Below are 22425 nucleotides of genomic sequence, written 5' to 3'. Positions count from 1 at the left end.
TCCAGCACTGGGAGCTCACCTAATAGCAGGTGAGTATTTTCGTTTTCGTTACTCGGCTGATTTTTGGTGAATATTTTAAGTATTGAAAACTCCACACAGAAGAAATTTCAGAAGAAACCAGTCAATGTTACCCTATGGAGAAAATTGAGTTATCGGCTTTAAGGTAAGTACTCGACTGGCACAGTTAAGGTTCTGGGCTCAGACTCAGGGGTCTCCCAGGGTCAGGTAGGTACAGTTGTTACACCCTCAGCGGCACAGGGGCAGCTGGGTGCAGAGTGAGTTAGGCCCAATGTTATCCTATGGGAGGCAGGGGGGCCTTGGTTGGTGGCTGCTGACTAGCAGGCCACGCGGCTGTGGGAGCTGGGCTTCTGGTCACTGGCTCAGGGCAAGTGGGGAAGTAGATAGGTGTAGAGGTTACGCTGCCAGGGCCACTTGGGCGGCTGGGTGCAGGGTGCTTTTGAACCTTCGGGCGCTCAATTGATTTCAATGGGAAAGCTCCGGTTTGGAAAAAGACTGCAAGCTCGGGGACGAAGATTCTTCAGGTGCCACCACCACTTCGAGAGGTAAGTTGGATAGTTGGAGGATAGGTAGGTACCCCGGAGTTGGGCACAGGGGGCCACCGGGTGCAGTGGTGCCTTTTGGTGTCGGGAAATCTTACCCTCTGTTGATCGCGGTTGGGGGGGTTCCTGGTTCTGAGGCTGCAGGTGTCGTCAGGAGCGTCGAGGGAAGTCCTTGGGTGCCGGACTAGGGGTCACAGTCGCCGTGGTGCTGTCCTCGTGGTCTTTGTTCACTCCGGCACCGGCCAGGCTTGGTGGGTGCAGAGTGTGCAGAGTTCGTGGTTCCGGGCTGATGCCAGGGATTAGAAGCTGATTTTGAATAGAACCTCTACTCATGGGAGTCCCAGGTGCTTAGAGCCAAAAGGTAGCCAGGTCCTCCGGAGTTTGTGAGGTTGCTGGCCACAAGAGGTGCCGGGTTGGAGCAGGTTCAAGGGTCGACAGGCCGGTAGGGCTGGGGCCAAAGCAGTTGGTGTCTTCCTCTTCTTAGCAGCTGCAGGGAAGCTCTTCTTTCTTCTTTGTATCTTGGAATCTGGGGAAGGAAGGTTCTTGGTGCCCCTAAATACTAGATTTAGGGGCGTTACAGGTAGGTGAGGGGCAGGGACCAATCGGTCCCTGTCCTGGGGTGGGTACACCCCCTATTCTGCTACCCTCCTGTGGGAGGGGGGCAGTAGCCTAGTCCTGATTGGGTAGGACCTACCATCTTCAAGATGGCACGCGCCCGGAGATGTGCTTCACCTCTCCTCCCCCACCTGAGGGGTGGGGTTGGCAGGCTGGCACATCCCCTGTCCTTATTTGGGGTTTCCGGCCAAGTTTCCCACCAGAGTGGGGGTTGCAAGTGGCCTGGGGAAGCTCACAGAGGCGCCATGCCGTTGAAGCTTCCCTCTGCCCATCCTGGGAGAGGAGATCTAGCACCTCGCCCAGGATGTGCATTGTTGCAGACCCAGGAGAGCAGGGGCTCTCTTACCCCAGGGGTCCAGCAACATGTCTGCTGTGTGGCAGCCTAGGCAGCCTCTCAGACCAGACGTGGATTGTAGGTCAGGTTTCAGGGCGCCTCTCTAAGATGCCCTCTGTGGTGCATGGCATCAGTGTGGGTTTAATGTGCTGAGCAGTTTGATACCAAACTTCTCAGTCTTCAGTGTTGCCATTATGGTGCTGTGGAGTTCGTGTTTGACAAGCTCCCAGCACCATGTACTCTTAAATGGCAGCACTGCACTTACAGGGCCCAGGAATGGACCTGGGTACTGAAGGGGCACAGGGCTCATGCTCCTGTGCCAACACCACTGGCATAGGGCACCCAGCTAGAGTGGTGGCTGATGTATGCTAGGGCAGTGTAGGTGGTGGGCATGGCAAACAGGGATGTGTGCCATGTCGACTCTCTGTTTTGTCCTGTACTCAGCCTGCAAGGGCAGTGTGTGTGTGTTAGGGTACAGGGCCTCTAAGGGTGTCACAATGAGTGCTGCAGCCCTTAGAGGCCTTCCCTGGTCACAAGGCCCTGGGTACCTAGGGTACCGTTTACCAGGGGCAGACATGTGGCCGGGGTTTGCCAATTTGGGTTGGAGGTTTTGGTTTAGGGAAGGAACATAGGCCCAGGGCACCTGATTGGCAGGAGTCCAGAGCACACTCAGTCAAGGTACATTCAGCAATTCAGCAAAAAGTGGGGGCATACCATGCAAGAAAGATGGCACTTTCTCACAGCGTTCACCACTGCGAAACACGTGGTGACTGTATGGGTTTGCTGTGATGCTTTCTTTATATACAGTAAAGGCCATATGAGTTTTGGTGATACTTTTTCTTCATAAAGACCTTCTGTAGGAAAGTAGGATCTGCTTTCATTGTAACCCCCACGTTTTGCTGGTGTCATTCTGTTTTCTGACTGGGATTCTGCTAATCAGTACCCCAGTCACTGTGCTCTCTCCCTAATTTGGACTGTGGTAATTCCTTTGGTACCTTCCCAGGTGGCTACTGGTGTACCCATGTAAGTCCCTAGTATGTGGTACTAAGGTACCCAGGGCTTAGATACACCAGGGGTCTCCCATGGGCTGCAGCGTGTATTATGCCACCTATGAGACAACTCAAACTGTGACTACAGGCCTGCCATTGCAGCCTGTGTAAGTTGGTGCTAGCACCACTTACAACAGATATAAGTTTCCTTATATCGGAGGTCCATTCACTTAAATGCTACAAGTCACCCCTATGGCAGGCTCTTCAGTCCTGAGGGCAGGGTGCTTGGTTACAAGTGGGTGAGTGCCCCTGCATGAGCAGGGCCCCTCTACAAACCCCAGAGTCGATTTTCCAGGTTTTGTAAGTGCGGTCAGCCATTTAATACATATAGTGGATATCAAGTAATTTCAAGTATACAAGAGGATGGTAAAAATTATTCAGAGCCTCAAGACATCCTTAGAGTCTTCAAAAACTTTTATCAAAAACTGTATGACTGTGAGGATCTCCCTAACGATCAGCAAGATCATCAAAGATGTGAGTCTGATAATGGAGGAAGAGTTCTTGATGGATCACTTAGGGAAAAACTGGATAGAGACATTACTGAAAGTGAAATTAAGGATGCCCTGCATGAGCTTGCTGTCGGGAAGGCTGCAGGCCCCGATGGAATTTCCCTAGAAGTCTATAAGAATATTGAATCTGAGATTGTTCCTATCTTGTTGGATTTGTTTAACGGTATCCTGTGCACAGGCATTATTCCCGATTCGTGGAAAGAGACAAATGTAATTATTTTCCACAAAAAAGGCAAACCTAAAGAAAACCCAGGCTCGTATAGGCCTATATCACTTATTAATGCAGACACTAAACTGTATTCCAAAATTTGGGCCAAAAGGTTGGGGGGGGTTATTGGCGGTCTTGTATCCCCCTGGCAGCATGGGTTTGTGCCTGGGCGGGGCACTACAGATCATATACGGAGAGCAATCGCTCTGTTTGACACTCACGCTGCCAGGGGGGGCGAGATGGCCATGATCCTCCTCGACGCAGAGAAGGCTTTTGATCGCGTAACCTGGGACTATCTTTGGGGTATTCTTGAAGATAGAGGATTTGGTATAAAAGCAGTTAACGCTATCAGAGCCATGTATAAAGATCCGGTAGCCAGGGTATCAGTAATGGGTGAGAGTTCCGAGAAAATTATGATTAGGAGAGGCACTCGTCAGGGCTGTCCCTGCTCCCCGATACTCTTTGCGCTATATATAGATCCTCTGATCTATAGAATCTTGAATTGTCCATTGATTTGCCCAGTGATTGTTAATGGGTATAGTAATAAGCTGCTGGCTTATGCCGATGATCTGGCGATTCTTACGACCCATCCACAGCAGGCGATGACGGCACTAGTAGAGTTGGCAAGAGAATTTGGTAAAAGATCCGGGTACTTGTTAAATGAGGGGAAGACCCAGATTATCGGCACTAAAAATATCATTAAGTCAGATGATAGATACGTTGATTCTGCAGTTTATTTAGGGGTGAGGATTAATGCAGCAGTAGACAAGATCAATACAGAAAATTACTGTCCGCTTATAGGCTTAATAGAAGCGGAGCTAAAAAGACTAGACGTTCTACACCTATCCTTGGTGGGGAGGGTGAATGTTCTCAAAATGGCAATGTTCCCCAAGATTCTTTATTTGTTTCGTGCTATCCCCCTCCTGTTGGAGGAAAAATTATTGAAGAAGTTGGACTCAGTTTTCAATAGGTTCATATGGCAATATGGGAAAACTAGACGATCCATGATGCTCATGTCACTCCCTCACGATAGAGGTGGAATGGCCCTCCCAAACCTTCGACTGTATCATTACTCTTCCCAGTTAGCTCAAATGTCAATTCTATTTCAATTAAATGATAATTTACCAGGGATTCAGGGAGACAGTTAGGACCCCCCAACTATATTCGAGCTTTTATTGGGGAAGAAGGCTGTAGGGCTACTTTTGAGGGAAGTCGACCGTAGATACTATACAAAGGTTAGGCTCAAGATTGTAAGCGGGATATGGGGGATGTGGAAAGCTATTCAAAAGCTGTTAGAGATTCCCAAAATCAATACATATCTGTCCTTATGGAATTCTAAACTGTTTCCACATCTGGATACAGGTATGCACTGTCAATTTTGGAAAGAGCATGGAATCGGGACCATCGGGGATGTGTGGGAAAGTGGAGCTGTTATTGGGTTTGATGTAATTCAGGTCAAATTTGGGGTACCACCAACTCACTGGCTTCTCTATAGTCAGCTATTTTGGTCGTTAAGGGCAATTAGACCGAAACTTACGGCAACTACACGCTGCCCGTTATTGGATTACGTAGGGAATGGGGGAAATAAAATTAAACATATCTATAATCATCTTATGGTGGGTATACAGGATGATATGGAAAAAACCGAACATGCATTATCCATTAAGTTAGACGACCCGGATGTGGATCTTGATTTAGCGCTTATATTAAACAAAAAATTGCTACGTTCATCTAATTTAAGGGCACAGCATTTTAAAACACTGTTTAATCTGTACTTTACTCCAGCCAAATTGTTTTCGTGGGGATTGGTGGAGAATGACAAGTGCCCTAGGTGTCAGACTGGCCCAGCAGATTTATTAAATATGTTTTTTGAATGTGATAAGCTATCCTCGATACTTAGAGAAATTTCAGAATTTTTGGCTGGATTGTTAAAATGCAGAATTGTTCTATCCTCTACACAGGTGGTGGTAGGTGTAGATAGCAAAGCTGAATTGTCTAACTCTGCTGAAGCACTGGTATTTGTTTCGGCTGCCGTGCTGCGCATCCTTATTTCAACAGGATGGAAAGACCCTTCCCCACCCACCTTTCAAATGTGGTTGGCCAGGTTCCTAGCGATACATAATATTGAGTCTTGCCTATATGATCAAAAAGGGGAAAGGATAAGGGATATGGGCAGAAATATGTGGGCTCCTCTTGATAGCTGGAGAAGATCAAACTGATGATTTATGTAGGGGTTGTTTTCTGATTTTGTATTATGTAATTTTCTTAATTAGATTGGTCGTAGAAGAATGTGTATATTTCCTACCATTGGTTATTTGTATTGACTGATTGGATTACCATGTACACCAGGAAAACTTTCAATAAAAAAAAATAAATAAAAAAAAAGTGGATATCAAGTCAAATCCGAGATGTCTAACTTTATATTGGCTCCACTGAAACCAGTCATATCTGATATACATCTAGCCTCCGTTTCCCTAACTTAGAATAATCCCCAGGTGTCCGACTGGATCCGGCAAACTTTCTGCAGGAGCACCTCTGCGCGCCGGAGGGTGGCGCTGCACGGCTCCGCCCTGACGTATACGGACGTGACGTCAGCAGAGCCATATAAGCCTCTCCCAGCGCGGTGACGTCAGTTTTCTTTTCCGCGTCCCAACGCGGATCCTGGAAAACCAGCGGTTCCTTGGCCTGTTTTTCAGGCATTCTCGACATCTTCCGTGTCACGGAACAGTGTGCGATACCTTCGGGCTTTAAGGCGTGTGAGACCTGTATGGGGCAAATGTCTGTCACGGATCCGCACACAATATGTATGTGGTGCCTGGGAGCTCACCACGACTCCGAAGAGTGCGACGCCTGTCGGCAGATGAAGCCAAAGTCCCTAAGGGAGCATTGTATGAAGCTGCTGGCTGCCCGGATATCCGGCCCTGCGCCTTCATGCTGCCGTTCTCCCTCTCTGGATCGGGCCCGCTCATGGGGTCGTTCTCGCGGACGTCGTTCGGAGACAGGTAAGCAGAAGCATAAGTCACGGAGGTCGTCCTCCCGTAAACGTGATGTTGGGGCTTGCTGCTCTCGGTCTTTGCCAAGCACAGGCGCCCAGGAGTCATCTCCTCCATACCCAGCCTTCCAGGGTGTCAGAGCGACAAGGACCCAAATGGAGGCCTATTCAAAGGCTCTCCAGTCTTTCTTTGGGTCACCCCCTCTCCCTGGTTCGCCTTCAGAGGAGGAAGGCACTCATATCGGCTCTTCGCCGGCGGATTCGTCCTCGGCACCGGATGCGTGCAATACGATGTCGGGACACGGCCCGGAGGGGTATCCCAGTCGTCTCTTCAGCCCACCCGTGCAGTAACCGCATAGTGTGGCTTCCTGCGCTGACGTCGGCTGTGGCACCGAGTTCGATGCCCTGTTGACCTCTTTCCTCCCCGCAGGTGGAGGTCGAGTCACTGTCAAGCTGCGCCCGGATTGAGTACCCTCTGGAGGTTCTAGATGTCGAGGCGACGCCGGTGCCGGCACCTACGGCTCCTTTGTTACAGAAGGATGAGATCCCTCTGGGCTCACCGTGCCCAGGGTCGTTTCGGTGCCCCTTGGTGCAGGTGCCTAGCATTCCATGGCCTTCGGATCAACCTCAGGCTGCTCTACCTTTACTGTCTAGTGGACGGGTTAGCCTCCAACCATAACTGACCAATGATTTGTTGTCGCCCCCCAGAATGGCGACAGAGGCTAGTGCAGCTTACGCAAGGGCTGTTTGCAGGGCTGCCGATATTCTTCGCTTGCAGCCCTCTGTGGTTTCCCTGCCCTCTGATCCTTTACTGGATCTCCTCCACATGGAGCCTGTGGACATGGAGCCACTGCTGCCCCTTGGTGGGTCTTTGTTTGTTATTCTGCTCGGTACCTGGGCACGATCCTCCTCTGTTGATCGGACCATTGCTCGCCGGCATCGCCCAGCCCCAGACGATCCTGTCTGCTTGTTCCTTCACGCTAGAGCTCAGGGTCTGGTTGTCCAAGCGGCTTTCACCTTCCGCTCTGCTGATGCTACCTCCCACAAGGGAGTCTCGGTGGCTGGAGACATGTGGGCATCACATTTTTGCCTCAGCCAGTGCGGGCATCCGTGCCTTGAACACGTCTTGCGTGTTCGCGCGTGCTACCTTTGGCCTTTGGGATTTGGTTGAGCTCCTTCTTCCTTCTCTCCCAGAAGGGCCCCGGGCTGACTTGCATCGCCGCCTTCTTGATGGCCAGGGAATGGCACAATTTTCCTTTTGATCGGCCCTGGACTCTACTGACACTGTGGGTAGGGCAATTGCCCTGTCGGTTGCTTCACGCCGTCATGCATGGCTGCGCGATAGTCGTTTTCCCGACAATGTTCAGGACGCTCTTCGGGATCTGCCATTCAATGGCGTGGACCTTTTTGACTGTCACGCTGATTCAGCAGTCTCCCTCCTCATGTCTGGTCTCCCGTGATTTTCTAGCCCTTGCGGCCTGGCTTTCTCGTCCTTGTGGCCTATCTTTTTCACGCGTTGTGTGACTTTGTGTTGCTTTTTCTTCATAGGCCGCATTGCCTTGTTTGTTTTTGACCCTGGGTTTATGATGTAATACCCAGATGGTCTAGGCGGCTACTCCGCCATGTTTGCCTTTGTTCAGTACAGCTGGTTCTTCCTTTATTTCAGTCCTCTGTGAGCTTGGCTCCAGAGGAAGCCCCCTTGCCGGGGTTAAGACTTACCTTTGTGAGGTACTTGCTGGCTACTGTGTTAGCTGCCTTTCTACAAGAAAGGCTTGGTATGCTCCTGTGGAGGAGCGACTGCGTACTGGAGTGTCTTGTGTTTCTGGTAATGCCGTCACTTTCTGGCCATGGGTCTGCATCCTGCCAATGCTGCCCCACGTATCTTAGCTGGTGCAGGTTCATCAGTGCTTTTTCCACTGTTGTGCATACTCAACCGGTATGCGCTGACTGTCATACCGTAGTGTCCTCCCTCTGGGTCTTGCTTCCTGTCGACACATCGGATCCTGTGGTTCTATCGGACCCTAGGCTCAGTTCATCTTCTTTTACAAAGCCATGAACTCTCACTTCTGCACCGACATTTCTGGCTCTGTGCTTTTTCTCTCAACCCGGTATACATACGGAGGTTTTCGTGCTGTTCTTTGACGGCTTGTGGTACCTTTGCCTCCCATTGTTTTCCACTCTTTTCAGAGCTTCGTGGTCTGGTGTTGACTGCGCTGGCATTGCGGTCCCCATTGTGTTTCGTCACATTTTTGACCGCTAAGTCCACTCGGGAACTTGGTGGGGTTCAGTCGCAGACCCGCCTCCTCTATGGGTATGGCTTTGGTATCTATTCTAAGTTAAGGAATCTGTGGCTAGATGTCTCTATCAGATGGAAGAGTTACTTACCTTTGGTAACGATGTATCTGGTAGAGACACAGTCTAGCCACAGATTCCTTAACGCCCGCCCATCCTCCCTGTTCTACGAGGACCTTTTCAGGTTTGGTTTCCCCGCATTCGCCTCCCTCCGGGTGGCTTTGTCTTTCTCCTGGGTGACCTCTTTCACTTCACTCCTAGACGGGATGCTTCATTCTGTTTTGCTTGCTCTGCTCCACCCATTCTCGTGATTGGGCGGCATGCTCATGTGTCATGTCCTTTACATCCCTACGCTCTGGGGCGTCCAGTGTGGGGTCTACTCGTGTTCACCCCCCCCTTTCTCAATCGCCTTGGGGTCTCTTACCTCCCCTGCAGTCCATTGGTTTGAAGTCTATTTTCTCTGCCTCAGTCTATGGGTCTCTTACAGGAGATTGTGGAAATATGGATTTTTCTGGTCAGTTATGTCCCCTATCTTGGACCCCAACGGTTCTATGTGCATGTCACAAGTACATGTATGTTCCCTCCAGTTCCAGTTATGAAGACGCAAATACATGTGCGTCCACCGTCAACATGTCCTCTGTCAGATCCGCCATGAATAGGCCGGATATTCCATTCCTAAGTACGAAAGGCCACCGGCTTTATATGGTTCACTTATGCCATTTTACAGTCCAGGCAAGTAGGCCCAGATCCTGTCATCAAACTCTTCTTGCTTTCTGCCTCTGAAAAACTCCAGTTCGAGCCTGCATCTGTGACCATGAACTTTGTCTCATTCTCTGCGCGGCTCACGAAGCCTGACATCAGCCTATTCTCTGCCAAGAACTGTATTTCACCTTCGAATTATCTGCTTCCCCCTCAGCCGATGCATTCCTGCCTAGTAGTTTAAGTAAACATTCTTCCAGTTACCAAGCAAAAGGCCCGGCTTCTCTGCCCTCATGCAAGTAATTCATAGTCCTGTTACCATGGAATATTTCTACCCCCTCGCATTTAGTGTAGACACTTAGACGCTTGTACACGCACGCACAGTCAGTATAGAATAGATTCTGTCCGAGAGTCCTTCTTTTATGGATAACATAGTTCTTTAAACATAGGATGTTAGATATGATTTGGGACTAGGTTGACTTGACCCCCCAGACTTCTTGTCTCCACATGTAGAGCTAAATGTCAAGTCCCCTTCACCCCCTAGTTACACGTCAATTACACGTCATACTGCTGCGCGCGCATCTATGCCAAGTATTATCTTATAGATCCACCTATAGGTGACATCATAACCAATTATGTTCCTTTTTACTCCTTGTTCCACCCATTTTCGGTTACGCAGACAACTCGTCATTTTCCTTATCAATTGTTACGCCTATTGCATTCGCTTCATTGTAATGTATGTACTATAAAAGTCATTTCATGTCAATAATGTATGTACTTCACTTCCTGAACCCCCGTGGTGATGGAACTTGGAGCATCCGATTATAATCGATTATTGGAATAAAGCCCATTCCGAACCTCTAATACCACGGATTCTGCCTCTCATTTTACTGAGCTATTTTATTATGTTTCTGTATCAAATTCAGTCCTGGTAAAGGAAAATTATTTACCACAAGATACAACGTCCCTTTCTGGTGCCCACATGTGGTGGATTGTCATTGCTCATGTGTTCCGGACTTGTTGCCCTTCACAGTTATATATTGTGGTTGCAGACTTTGTCATCTGCCATGATGTTTTTTCACATCTTCTTCTGCCTCCGGGGCGGGTTTAGCGTTTGCTTTTGTGGGGTTGCTTCTCAGAGCGGTGCTCTGCTCTTTCCCTTCACTATTTTTCAGTATACAGTGCCTGGCACTGTCCTTTATGTTGCTCTTTTTCACCATTCAATTTCTTTTTCTTTTTCATCTTTTTCGCACACTGTTCTCATATTCTCAGTTTTTGGTGGTGGCTCCGCGGTGTGGCGCAGAAAAGTTTCTCAGACGAAAACTGACATCATCGCGCCAGGAGGGGCTCATATGGCTCCACTGACGTCGCGTCTGTGGACGACGTCCGGACAGAGCCATGCGGCGCCACCCCCATCACGCAGAGGTGCGGCTGCGGAAAGTTTTCCAGATCCAGTCTGACACCTGCGGATATTGTAAGTTAAGGAATCTGCGGCTGGACTGTGTCTCTACCAGATACATCGTTACCTAAGGTAAGTAACTCGTCCGTTTGGTATCAAACATGTTGGAATCCTACCCCAACACCAATTCCTGTTTTGGATGTACGACCCCATGTACTGGGGGCTCCCCTAGGGTGCAACCCTGTATTCCCAGTACTAGCCTTTCAGGGTCTAACAGCAAGCTAGTGCTGCTGCTGACCACAGGCACGTTTCTGCCCTCCTGCTGCTGAGCTGAACTCGAGCAGGGGAAGGCAGAACAATAGGTTTCCTGCCACAGGGAGGTGTGATCACATCCCAGACAGGACTTAGTGTATTGGGCTGGGGTGGGGGCGCTTGTCAGCGCCACCAGACTGCTTTGAAGGAGATATTTGGTGCCCTCCTTGCATACTCCAGTTTGAGAAAGTTCAGGGAGCCATCGGCTCCCGCCCTGCATGAAAACTGGACAAAGGACATGGGAGTATCTTCCCGTCTGTCCAGCCCCTCCTCTGGAGGGATCCTCGAATTGTCCCAACCCTCTCCCTAGGGTACTTAAGGGATTACCTGTGGGTGGCTCTTCAGATTTATCGTGGGACAAGATTCAAACCCGAAACCACTTCAACCGTCCGGACACCTTGGACTTAGTTGGACTTCGCCTGGAACTGACACTACATCAAGGAAGACTCCTACTGCTCCTGGTCTTGTCATCTTGCCAGTCTTCTGCTTAGTCTGTGCCTGTGCTTCATCCAGGTTCATCTCCAGGCCAGTGGGCATCAGATACCCAAAGGAATCTCCCTTGATGTGCAGGAGTCACTCCCCTGCATCTGCAAGTACTGCAACCAAGCTGACCAGTCTGCTGCTCCTCACGTCCTATGGACTCCGAAAGGCTCAGCAACACAGGTGGTGGTTATGCAACTCCCTCGAAGCCTGCACTGTCTTCTCAGCATGTTTGAGGCTATTATCTCTCTTTAGAACCGCTGTAACAGAACCCCTGTGCTACGTGTCGACTTGCCGTTGCCAAGACTTGTTGACTCTGTCCTTAAGAGATCTTTGGGCTACAAGAAGCTCCAGCCTCCAGCATCTCTTCTTGCCAAGATTTTTGTCCTCACCGCATCCTCTGCACCACGGGCCTGCATCTTTGGTGAGCTGCTTGAGGTGCTCTTGCGACTCTTGTGCCTTCAGCCTGTGGGTCCTCTTCAAGGTTTTCTTTGGCTTCAGTGGGCTCCCCGGCTTGCTCGGGGCATGCTCTGACTCTTGCATTTGTTGAGTCTGTTGGAACTTGCTGGTCACAACGCTGCACCTGCTTAGTTTACCACATCTGTTGCTGCTGAAAAGGGATATTGGTTCTCCCGCTGGAAAACGACCCCCTGGTTCTTGACTTCTGACATGGGACAGCTCGTGTAAAGCGCCTGGCCTTCCACAGCGTTGCCTGGTCCTCACAGCTGCAGCGACAAGGTCATCGTCATCACTCCTACATCTTCCGTCATCGGTGGTCATTGGTCTTCTGTGCCTCCTGGTCACTTCCGAGTGGCATAGACTCTGTCCCCTCTGCTTTCAGGTACTCCTCTTCAAGAGTCCATCCTTTGATTCCACAGGACTCCTTCGCCAGCGGCATCTTTTCTGAAGTTGTCCATGTGGTCTACGGCGGTTTCGGAAGGTCCTGGGGTATCCACGGGTGGGGTGACACTCTGACCTTCCATCTTCCACAGGGTTTCTTCAGGGTGCACTGGGAAGGGTTCTTCTTAAAAACTGTACAGATCGCTTCCACTGTTTTTACTCTATTTATTTATAGTTACCTTCTGATGAGTAAGTGTACTTGAATGCTCCAGACTTATAGGTGGAGAAATATCTAGTACACTAAAGGGGACTTTTTTCGGAGAAGTAGCATAGGGATACTGTTTGTCCTGACGCATGCCGGTTAAAGAATTGGAACCCGACAAACATGTTGACCTCTATGCAGAACGGAGGGGTGGTGAGTACATAATCCACTCACACCACCACCACCCGAGGGTATTTCATATATCCTTTTTTTATACATGACTAGGGAATCTAGGGATAAAACTATTATGATGATATTTCACAGTCCGTTTTAAATCACTGTCTGCACCTTTGTAGGATCCTCTTATTTTCTTCTCTTTGTTTGTATGGTCTACCCCTCCCTATTGCTCTGCCTCTAGCGTTGGCTTGCGCAGAGGCGTTTAGTAGCAGCCCTATGATGAAGCATGCCACAAGTTGTTGTGGGTGAGGGCAGTTTTAATAGTGTTTGTGCTCCCTTTGCAACCACATATTATACTTGTAAAAATGTTGCGACTGACATTCGCCTTACCTCCTTTTGTGTAAATATTTGTGCTACTTACCTGTCTTACATTTAAATTATTGGGTGTATTGTGTTGATATATCCAGGTAGGAGATATACTAACGTGTTAGTGAGTGTGTATAATAAATATACTTATTTTTATAACTACACTGAGTGATTCTTAATCGTTTAACCTACACTGAATAGTTTTGGTAAAACAAGCTGTTTAACACTACTTCTGGACTAAGCATGAAGGCTGCTCTCCACAGCTACCACTTGGAGAGTTTTCTATTGGCTGCTTCACTTAAATAAGTGTGCACCACCACCAGTCTCCTTTTTGTCTCAAATTTGAGGATATGAAAAGATCTGGTATGCCAATGTGAATCAGATGTATATTAAGGATAGTTTCCTACATAAGGGTTTTTGTATTAATTGTTTTTATTCTAAATGTATGTATATTTAATACATTATTGAAGCAAGATTACATTAAATGTGAATAATAGCAAAGACGGTTTTTGCATTCTACGAATGTAGCATAAAATTGAGACATAAATTGACTCCCTACAAACATTATTACTCATAATTTTAATTTAACTGAAGCAGAATTACAAAGGTCTTATGGTGGTGATACTTTTTAGGTCTCGCCTTGCTATCGCGTAAGCGATCGCGAAGCAAGACTATTGTAAGCGGGTTTGAAAAGTGCTCCGAAAAAGCGGATTGCATGGCTAGCACGCGCACAATCACGCGCATCGTGCCGCAATGCAATCTGCTTTTTGGGACCTCTTCAAAGGGTCCGCTCCCCCGCCTGGAATGCGCTCTCCCGCCCCCAAGTGCGCGCTCGCCACGCTCCGCCGGGCTTGTCTTGTTAATTGTTGTTTTCCTCCCGTCGCAGACCTCCATCGGCACTTCCTCCCTGTCTACACTCGACCCCTTAGTGTGTACGGCAAAGCGAGCAAAGTTGCTAGTTTCTCTGGGAGACCTCTCATTGATTGTTTGAATTTCTCCCACCCCGTTTAGGATCCTGTCCACATTCATGATGCAACCATGTAAGCGATGGTCTTGTATTCTGTCTATCGTGTACATGTCTATTTATAAAATGTTAACGCTCTCGGAGTTGCTCTGACTTATTTTCAACAGAGCTCTCTCTCTAAATCCCTCACCCTCCCTCCGTCAGTGACGCTCTGGGTTGCTGTTGGTTTCAGCTCTCTCATTTAGAAGTGCATTTTGGGTAATTACTGTAAAATCCGTGTTATTGTTTCGCACCCGTCTCACATCGGTAATGGATGTGAACTTAAGAGACGGCAGCATCTGTTCCAGGCCGGATCCACCAACCATGCTCATTCTCTCCTGTCACTAACTTTGCAGAATGCGCTCACCATTTTCTCAGCCCACCCTCGTGAACCACGCGTACCTACCGTTTGTCACCACTTCCACGGACCGCACAGACTCGTAGCTGTCACTGAATACTTAAACCTGCTCCACAGAACATGCTCACCCAAACATCTAGTCATCTCCACAAATTGTTTTAACACACTGCGTCACAGACTCTTTCACACACAGCTCCAAGCACTGCACCTACACTAACCGCTTTTATCCACATAAAGGTGTTACAAGGGTAACACTGTGTATCGCCAAGTGGGCTGTGCGCTTCCAGCATCTTCTGAAACTCTGCGCATTTTTTGGGGAAGTAGCTGGACACCACAGCCCACACCATTTTGTAGAGAAAGGAGTAGAAGTGGGTCTGACCTACACAGCATTCTAGTACCACTGCAATACCAGTGATATGGTATTTAGCATGAAGCAACCCCGCCATGATAGAAGCTGCTCAGAGCCTGATGGCCGCTTTGGCAGTGCACACTACTAAACAGCCCTTTAAGAGGTATGAGCTGCATGCCTGCCATGGGAGCGAGGTCAGAATGGGCCACAAACTAACTAGGCCAGGGCTAATGACGGGGTTCTGAACTGTCCTAGCTGATCGGTCTCATGGTAGTTACTCAAGAAGCCACTTGCCTACAGCGTGACAGGAAACGTGACAGCTACGGTTTCTAAAATCCTCACTTGTTCGCTATTTAGTAAATGAATGTTAGCAGTGACGATGCATCGTCTTTAATCAATATTGTCTTAGAGGGTAACATTGCGTTTTGTGGAATGCAGCAGCCAAACTATAAGACTTGGGAGTCTAAAAATAAAATGACCAGTATGTGGTATTTTTTCCTCTGGATATGTAATCCTTACAAAATGTTGAATAGAATTTTTTGAAGCTACGTTTAGCACAAGTAATTGTGTATGAAACAAGATAGTCAGTAACCAATGACTAACAACTCCAACAAGCATTTGCAATGCAATAGGTCTCGCATTTACAAGAGTTTAAGCTATTGGCATTGTAAATGACAATGCCTTTTATTTATGTTTTAAAAACTAAAACAAAAATAAGTCATTGTAATTTACAATGTCAATAGCTCAAACTTGCGTATATGCGAGACCTATTGCATTGCAAATGCTTGTTCTTTTGTGGAGCAAGACAGTAGGGCATGTCCAGGCATATGACTGAGAAAATCTCTATTTGTGCCTGGACCTGGTGATCCCAACCCAAACTGTCCTAAAACAGCTGCCCATGTTGCTGGTTAAGGTTCTCCTAGTCAGAAAAGCTGAATAAATGATTGCATTGTATTACCATATCACTCATATTTGTGTGCAACTACCCATTTGCTTAGCACATCAGATATTTTTTTCTTTTCTGTTAATGTTTGTATGTTGCAGGTGGTTAAAAAGTTTATTCTGTTTTACCTGCACTGTTAGTTGTAAGATATTAGTTTTATATGGAATGTGCCTTTAATAGTCCGTTTCTGTCGCTCCTAATCAGGGTGCAGCCAAGGCTCTCATCTTCCCTGTGGTGCAGCAGTTCACTGAAGCCTTTGTCCAGTGTCTCCGGATGCCTGACGGGCCCACTGCAGATAGTGGACTTAAAATGGAGGTTCTAAAGGTAACAGAGCATAGTCTTGGAAGGTTCAAACATCTTTTCCATGCAGCATTTTTGTTTTTGTATGTTCTGTCGGGTGCCTCAAGACGATCCTGCAACTTTCAGAACATTAACTCCAATTACATGTAGAAAAAACATCATAGCGCACAACATTGACTGCAAGCAAAACCTTGAAAAAATGTGCTCAAACAACCCTTCCCAGATTGAACACATGCTTTGTTTTTTGTTGTACCCTTTAATAACTAACAACTATACATAATATGCACCACAACAGTAACATAACACTACTCAAGAAATACTGCTTATCTGGCTTCTGTGCAGCAAAGACGGGAAGTGCTGTTTTTTGAGGATGGTATTACTACTGACTGACTTTATTGATTGGCCATGATACTTATGTCCTTTTCTCTAAGAACCCATGGATGATGTAGTTCTTTATTGTGTTACCATGGTGATGGGCTTCAGTTTTAATAAACGAAAAAAGAAAATACATAATCCTGACATAGACTCAATAGCTCAAGTAAGCAATTCAGTTAAAAAGAACAAAGCATATTATATCTAAGCTAACTCCATAAAAAAAAGACGAAACAATTTTAACATAATCAATGGTAGCAACGTGTGACATGTTATCATTCGGAAACAGCATGAAAAATGATTGTTAATTAGGGATCTTTTTTGAGGGCTTTGTTCATTTTTTGATTTGCATGCTCATGCAGCTGAATAGGGCTTGGAATTTTGCTTTGATGACCAAAGCTACTTTGGTAATTTTTACGAAGTCACAATTTTAACTGTTGAGGTAGCCACTAGTTTTGGTCCTAAGAGGGCTGCAGAAAGTGAGTCACGCTAATTGCCCTGGGAGTCTTTCCATATGACTACGAGGTTCTCTGCAGGCATTAGAAATCCCATGAATGGAAACATCAGAGGCCACATGTGTTTGCAATGTTTTTATTGCATCTCTAGTTAATATTGCTTTTCCAAGAATCCACTTAAAGCTCTATCCCTCTTCCTTGTTACACTCCTTATGTTAATGAGGGTGAGTTATGTGTAGGCGGCTGCACTAGCACCTTCAATTTAGCAGCCCTTGGGGCTGAAACTCAATATCTGACCTCTCATCCAGACATCCAGTTTCTCTATTTCCTTTAAGGCAGAGTCAGCGCTGGATGCTGCTCTTAATCCTGCTGATTTTCTTTGCCTTACATTTTGCAATTGTTTTTGATGCTAAGAGATTCTGTTTCTACAGTCCTAGTCTGGTTATATATTTAAATTGCTATAGTGTCTGCTGGGTGCTCTGCTGATGATGCATAATACTATACCTCTGAGCCATAGATATGTCTTCTGATATGTCTTCTATTGATAACTATCCCTACAGAACCTGTTTTGTTCTGTACCCTCTGATCAAAGTAATTGATCTTTCTGGCTTTAGATTCAAAACGGATTAGAGCTTTGCTGAATAGTTGCTGTTAGAGTGGTGATTGTACATCAGGCTAATCGTCTCATGACACCTTGAGTAGGTTTTATCCTTTTTTTTAAATGTTTTGCCTTGAGGGGGGAATGCCGTCAATGTTTTGATTTCCCTTGGTGCCTGGGGTCAGTAGTGGTAGGTTTGGTTCATTTTTACCAGAGATAGTTGTTTTTCTTATGAGCTTTGTATTTTTTTCCTGTTAAATTGCTCCTTAAAAATTCAAAAGGTAGATCAGTTGCTTGAGCGAATGCAACTGGAGACCTGCTTGTTCACACTGGTGTCGTAGATGGGATGACTCCCATGCTTATGTTGTGGATTGTATTCGCCTCATTGAATTTAGAAAAACCTCAGAGCACCGCTGCTCACAATGCTTTTCATGCTGTGAGAAACTGTTTTTATAAGTGCTCATACATTTTGCATACAGCCTTTTCATATATCTTTAGTGTCTTATGTTTTATGATGACTAAGTCTGAATCCCTCAGTAAAGTATTAATGCGATAGTACAAGTATAAATGGGACATGTGGTTCATGACTGAATGTCTTGTGTGGTCGTTTTGCTCAAACTTTCAGGCACTACTATTGAGACTAGTGTTTTTTAAAAAAACAATCTGACCGCAATAATGCTTTGTTATATCAAAGCTTTCGCCCTTGAAGCGTCATCTTCCTTTTTCTCAATTTACGAGAATCGGGCGTATCACTTCAGATTTAGAGCTAGGCTTGCAGACCATTCAAGACTTTAAAAAGAAGTTTTTGAGTCGAGGTTATCCTCAACAGGTAGTAGATCAGAGTATTTTGCTACGATGGGATTTGCTCCAATCAGAACCTGACTTTAAAGGAATCTTTTCCAATCCTCCTTTATTCGCATACAAGAGGTCACGTAATTTGAAAGAAATTTTAAGCAAACCCGTAGTCAGTGTTCAAGTCCCCCATAAATGTATGAACTGTTCACACTGTAACAATGTAATCACAGGTAGATGCTTGTCACACCCTCGTTCAGGTAAAAAGATTTTTCTAAATTTTAATGCCAACTGCAACAGTCATCATGTTATCTACGTGATAAAATGTCTGTGTGATTTACATTATATGGGTAAGACGGAGAGGGTCCTCCGTACCCGCATTACAGAACATAAAAGCAGAATTAGGACCAAGACTATCAGTTCCCCATTAGCGCAACGTTGGCTAGCTGAAAACCACACGATTGCTCAGTTAAGATTTTGTGTTCTTGAATTGGTTGAGACTCGTCCTGACAGACATGTCCAGAGTTTTATCCCAATGTGAGTCTCACTGGATTTGGTTTATGGAAACGATTTTCCTGAAAGGATTGAATGACAAATTTGAACTGTCTTGTTTTTTATGATATTGCTCTTCTGTGCTTGTTGATTTCTGCTTTTTTCATGAAATTAATGTCGAATTCATTGTTGCAATTCTATTCATTATTTCGTTCTTTGGAATATTAGATAGGTGTTTTATGTATTAGATTAGGTCCACCATTATCGATTTCTTTGATACTTTTGTTTTTACTCACTGTGTATTTTGGCATCTATTTGGCTATTCATTTGACATTTTGTTACTTTCGTGTTAATTTGGTTTTATATGCAACTTGATTCCATATGTGATTGATTTGTGATGTATAACCATTTATTATGTTTCACTTACCATATCACAGTATATAATTGTAGCCGTTATTATTGCGCATATTTATTATGTTGAATCGTTCATTTTTGTTCATGCAAGCTTCTGATTTTCTTTTCTTTTTTGCTAAATTGGGATCCTCACCCTAATTTTCATTCTCACATTTTTTATTTTAATTTTCACATTTCACCTCCACCTTAATTTAAATTTTTATGTTGATCTCACCAAGTTGGTTTCATACTTAAATCAATCAAAACGAGCTTTATTCGATTTTAAACATTAAAATCATAAAAGCAGGCATATAAAAAAACATTTCATTTTATATCTAAAATTCGTTAAAACACAGAGTAAATACAAGTTTCTAAAAATTCTTAAAAATTCATTTAAACAATTGATAGTTTCTATTACGTCCAGAGAGCTAAGTTTATATTACTATGCATAGTGTATCTCATCTCACAACCGAGTCCTTCTGATATGTTTTACATCTGACAATTAAGTTTCATACTTATTTCAGTCCCATTTCTATTGCCATCTAAAACCGTTCCGTATTTAGACGTAGATGACACGCGGGCTTACTTGATGTAGCCGGTATCCTCCTTGTGGTTGCGGTTGTTCGCGTCTCCACTGTTTTTAGAGAGTCACCATTTGTATTATATGCCTGCACTTTATTGTGCTTCAAGATTATTCGTGTATCCCCATTCATACGAATTCCGTATATTGCAGGTGTTTGTCATGCCTTTATGAATGTGCTTTAAACAACACATTTGATTTCGTCATAGGTAAGCATCGTAGCATGGATACTCTTCACTCTCTCTCTCATCAATTCACTGTTAAGCCCACTCGTTCTCAGTTTTCGTTTTTTCTGCAGCCAATTCAGGTTTCTCGTCGGTTTTGCTTTTCGCTTCGAGTTCATTAACTCTAGCGTTAGAGGTATGCTGTGTACACTTCTGATCTTGATTCACTTAAACTCACTTTTAAGATTCACGGTCACTTTTGTCCCATGCTTTTCACGTATTTCACGATTTTCACATTTAGTCCCCGCATTTTGTTAAGTCTTTTTCTTTCTGTTTTCAATCGGTTTCCAGTTATAGCACTAGTAGGCAAGATGCTGGTTTTGTTTCTTGCCACTGCATGTGGTGGATACTCTTAGCTTGCTTTTTTGTTTCTCTTTTTCTGCCTTCTATTGGGCTCTGTTTTTAAAGATCATTACAGTGTTTCTTGCCACCTTAACCTTTCACTAAAATAAGATTATTGATATATTCCAGATTCCCCTGACGAACGGCTCACTTCATAGCCCGAAATGCATTGGGATATGTGAAGCATTTTGTTTGTCATGCTGACTATAAGCTGATTCGTTTGCCTTTTTTGAACTACATTTCCATCTGAGACTATCAAGCATAAAGCAGATCACAATCAACTTCATGTTTTGAAGATTTCATTTGAAAACTCTGACTCATTGACAATTGTTTTGTTTACCGCTTTTCACAACGATAATATTGTGCATAATAAATGGTTTTGACAACTTTGTGTACACTAGACAGTGGCTTGTTAGTAGTGCACTGGGCATTCCTGGATACTTATCTAGGTTTATTCCATTTCATTTTGAATCAGGTGGCCCGCAGAGCCCCTCACCTGGTGCACACATGATTTTCTTTCAAAGTGTGTGGATTAGTTTCATATGTTTAAACTAAAATCATTGAGTGCATTCTAGCTGCAATTCACTTATTGTTTGTGTGGTCCTTTGGCATCTGTTTACCTACCTCTGCACTGGGACTCCGTTGCTGAGCAGGCCATTTCAAAGCTTTGGTTCTTGATGTTGTTATACAGGTGTCTGTCCCCTTTGGAATCCATTGTATCCAGAAGGAGATACGTTTGGTGTACGGAAATTGCTTTGGTATATGTGAGGTAATTACTTTGAAAGACATTTTAGTTCTTGGAATTTGGAAGGTCTCAGGTCCCATAGTTTTAAACTTCCATATGGGGTCCTTCAGGGCTCATCCCTGAGCCCAACTTAATATATATGTGGTTCCCCTGGCTAGACTGGTCAAATATCATGGCTTTGCCATGGTGTCATATGCAGACGACACCCAGATCATAGTTTCCATCTCAAACAACACTGGGGACACTGCTCACAACTTTCGTGCTCGCATGTGACAGATGAGCAGCTGGATGTCTGAGGACTGCCCCAAGTTGAACTCTAATAAGACCAAGGTTCTCCTTTTTGGCAGTGATCCATCCATCTGTCCTCGTATTGGTGGCTCTTGGAGCTGCCCCCCCACCCCCCGCCACTAAGGCAAAGAATCTGCGAGTCATTTCTGACACCACCCTGTCCTTCTCCCATCATGCGAAACCGATCACTTCATCCACCTGCTATACATTGAATATTCTGAGGAAGATATATCCATACCCACCATCAGAACTACAGAAAACGGTGGTTTCTACGTTAGTCTTGTCAAGGCTTGACTACTGTAACTGGCTTCTGATCGGTATAAATAAAGCACTTCTTGTGAAATTGCAGCTTTTGCACAACTCTGCTGCCTGTTTGCTCTTTGGTATCCCAAAATATTCCTCGGCCATGTTGTTCCCTCAAAGCTCTACATTGGCTTCCAGTGAAAAAGCGGATTAATTTTACGGCCCTCTGCATCGCCTTTAAGGCACTGCATAATCAGGGGCCTGCTTATTTGATTGACCACTTCTGCTGGTATACCCCGATCAGAAATTTGTGATCCTCCTCACACTTGCTAGTGGAGCTTGGGTGGTAAAAGCTTCTTAAACATCTCAACCACATTTTGGAATCGTCTGCCTTACAAACTTTTTTTATTTTTTATTCTTTTTATTGAGAGTAGGTACAAATGTCATCAGGGTTACAAATCGGTGGGACCAATGATCACTTCACATTACAATGTAGCATCTATACATCGGTACATGCTGCTTTATACAATGTGGCACAGGTTTCATGCAGTTGGAATCAACATACAGTTCATGATTAGTCACGGTTATCCATTGATAGATCGTCGGTCGGTACTGCACAGATATTACCTCCAAAGACATTCCACTTTCCCAACACCCTTTCCCACTTCTTGGGGCATCCTCTTAGTAGGTATACTGCTCTCTCTGCCACCATCGCCATGTCCATGTCTTTACTCCAATCTCCAAGCTCCCCATTGTTTTGCAATATATCTTTTAGCTATGGTTATACCTAGTGTCGCTCATATTTGCGCTGCATTAAGATCTGTGGCTTCCCAGATATGCAGTAAACACCTCCTGGGTTCCGTAGGAACTGAGGCGCCCCTGACATTCGATATAGTGGACATCACTGTCTCCCA

The 22425-nt window shown here is 45.5% G+C and overlaps 1 protein-coding gene across 1 annotated transcript in view; it reads left to right on the top strand.

The window, feature by feature from the left end:
- Positions 1 to 22425, top strand: part of LOC146866925 (lysine-specific demethylase 5B-like) — a 717572-nt gene that overhangs the window by 164440 nt on the left and 530707 nt on the right. The window contains exon 4 of the mRNA XM_085618314.1: positions 15892 to 16011. Coding sequence (XP_085474440.1) covers positions 15892 to 16011 — 120 coding nt within the window. The remainder of the gene's footprint in view (positions 1 to 15891; positions 16012 to 22425) is intronic.

The sequence above is a fragment of the Triturus cristatus genome, chromosome 1_2, assembly GCF_964204655.1.
Source record: "Triturus cristatus chromosome 1_2, aTriCri1.1, whole genome shotgun sequence".
Taxonomy (NCBI): domain Eukaryota; kingdom Metazoa; phylum Chordata; class Amphibia; order Caudata; family Salamandridae; genus Triturus; species Triturus cristatus.
This window is presented reverse-complemented; position numbering and strand designations above follow the sequence as displayed.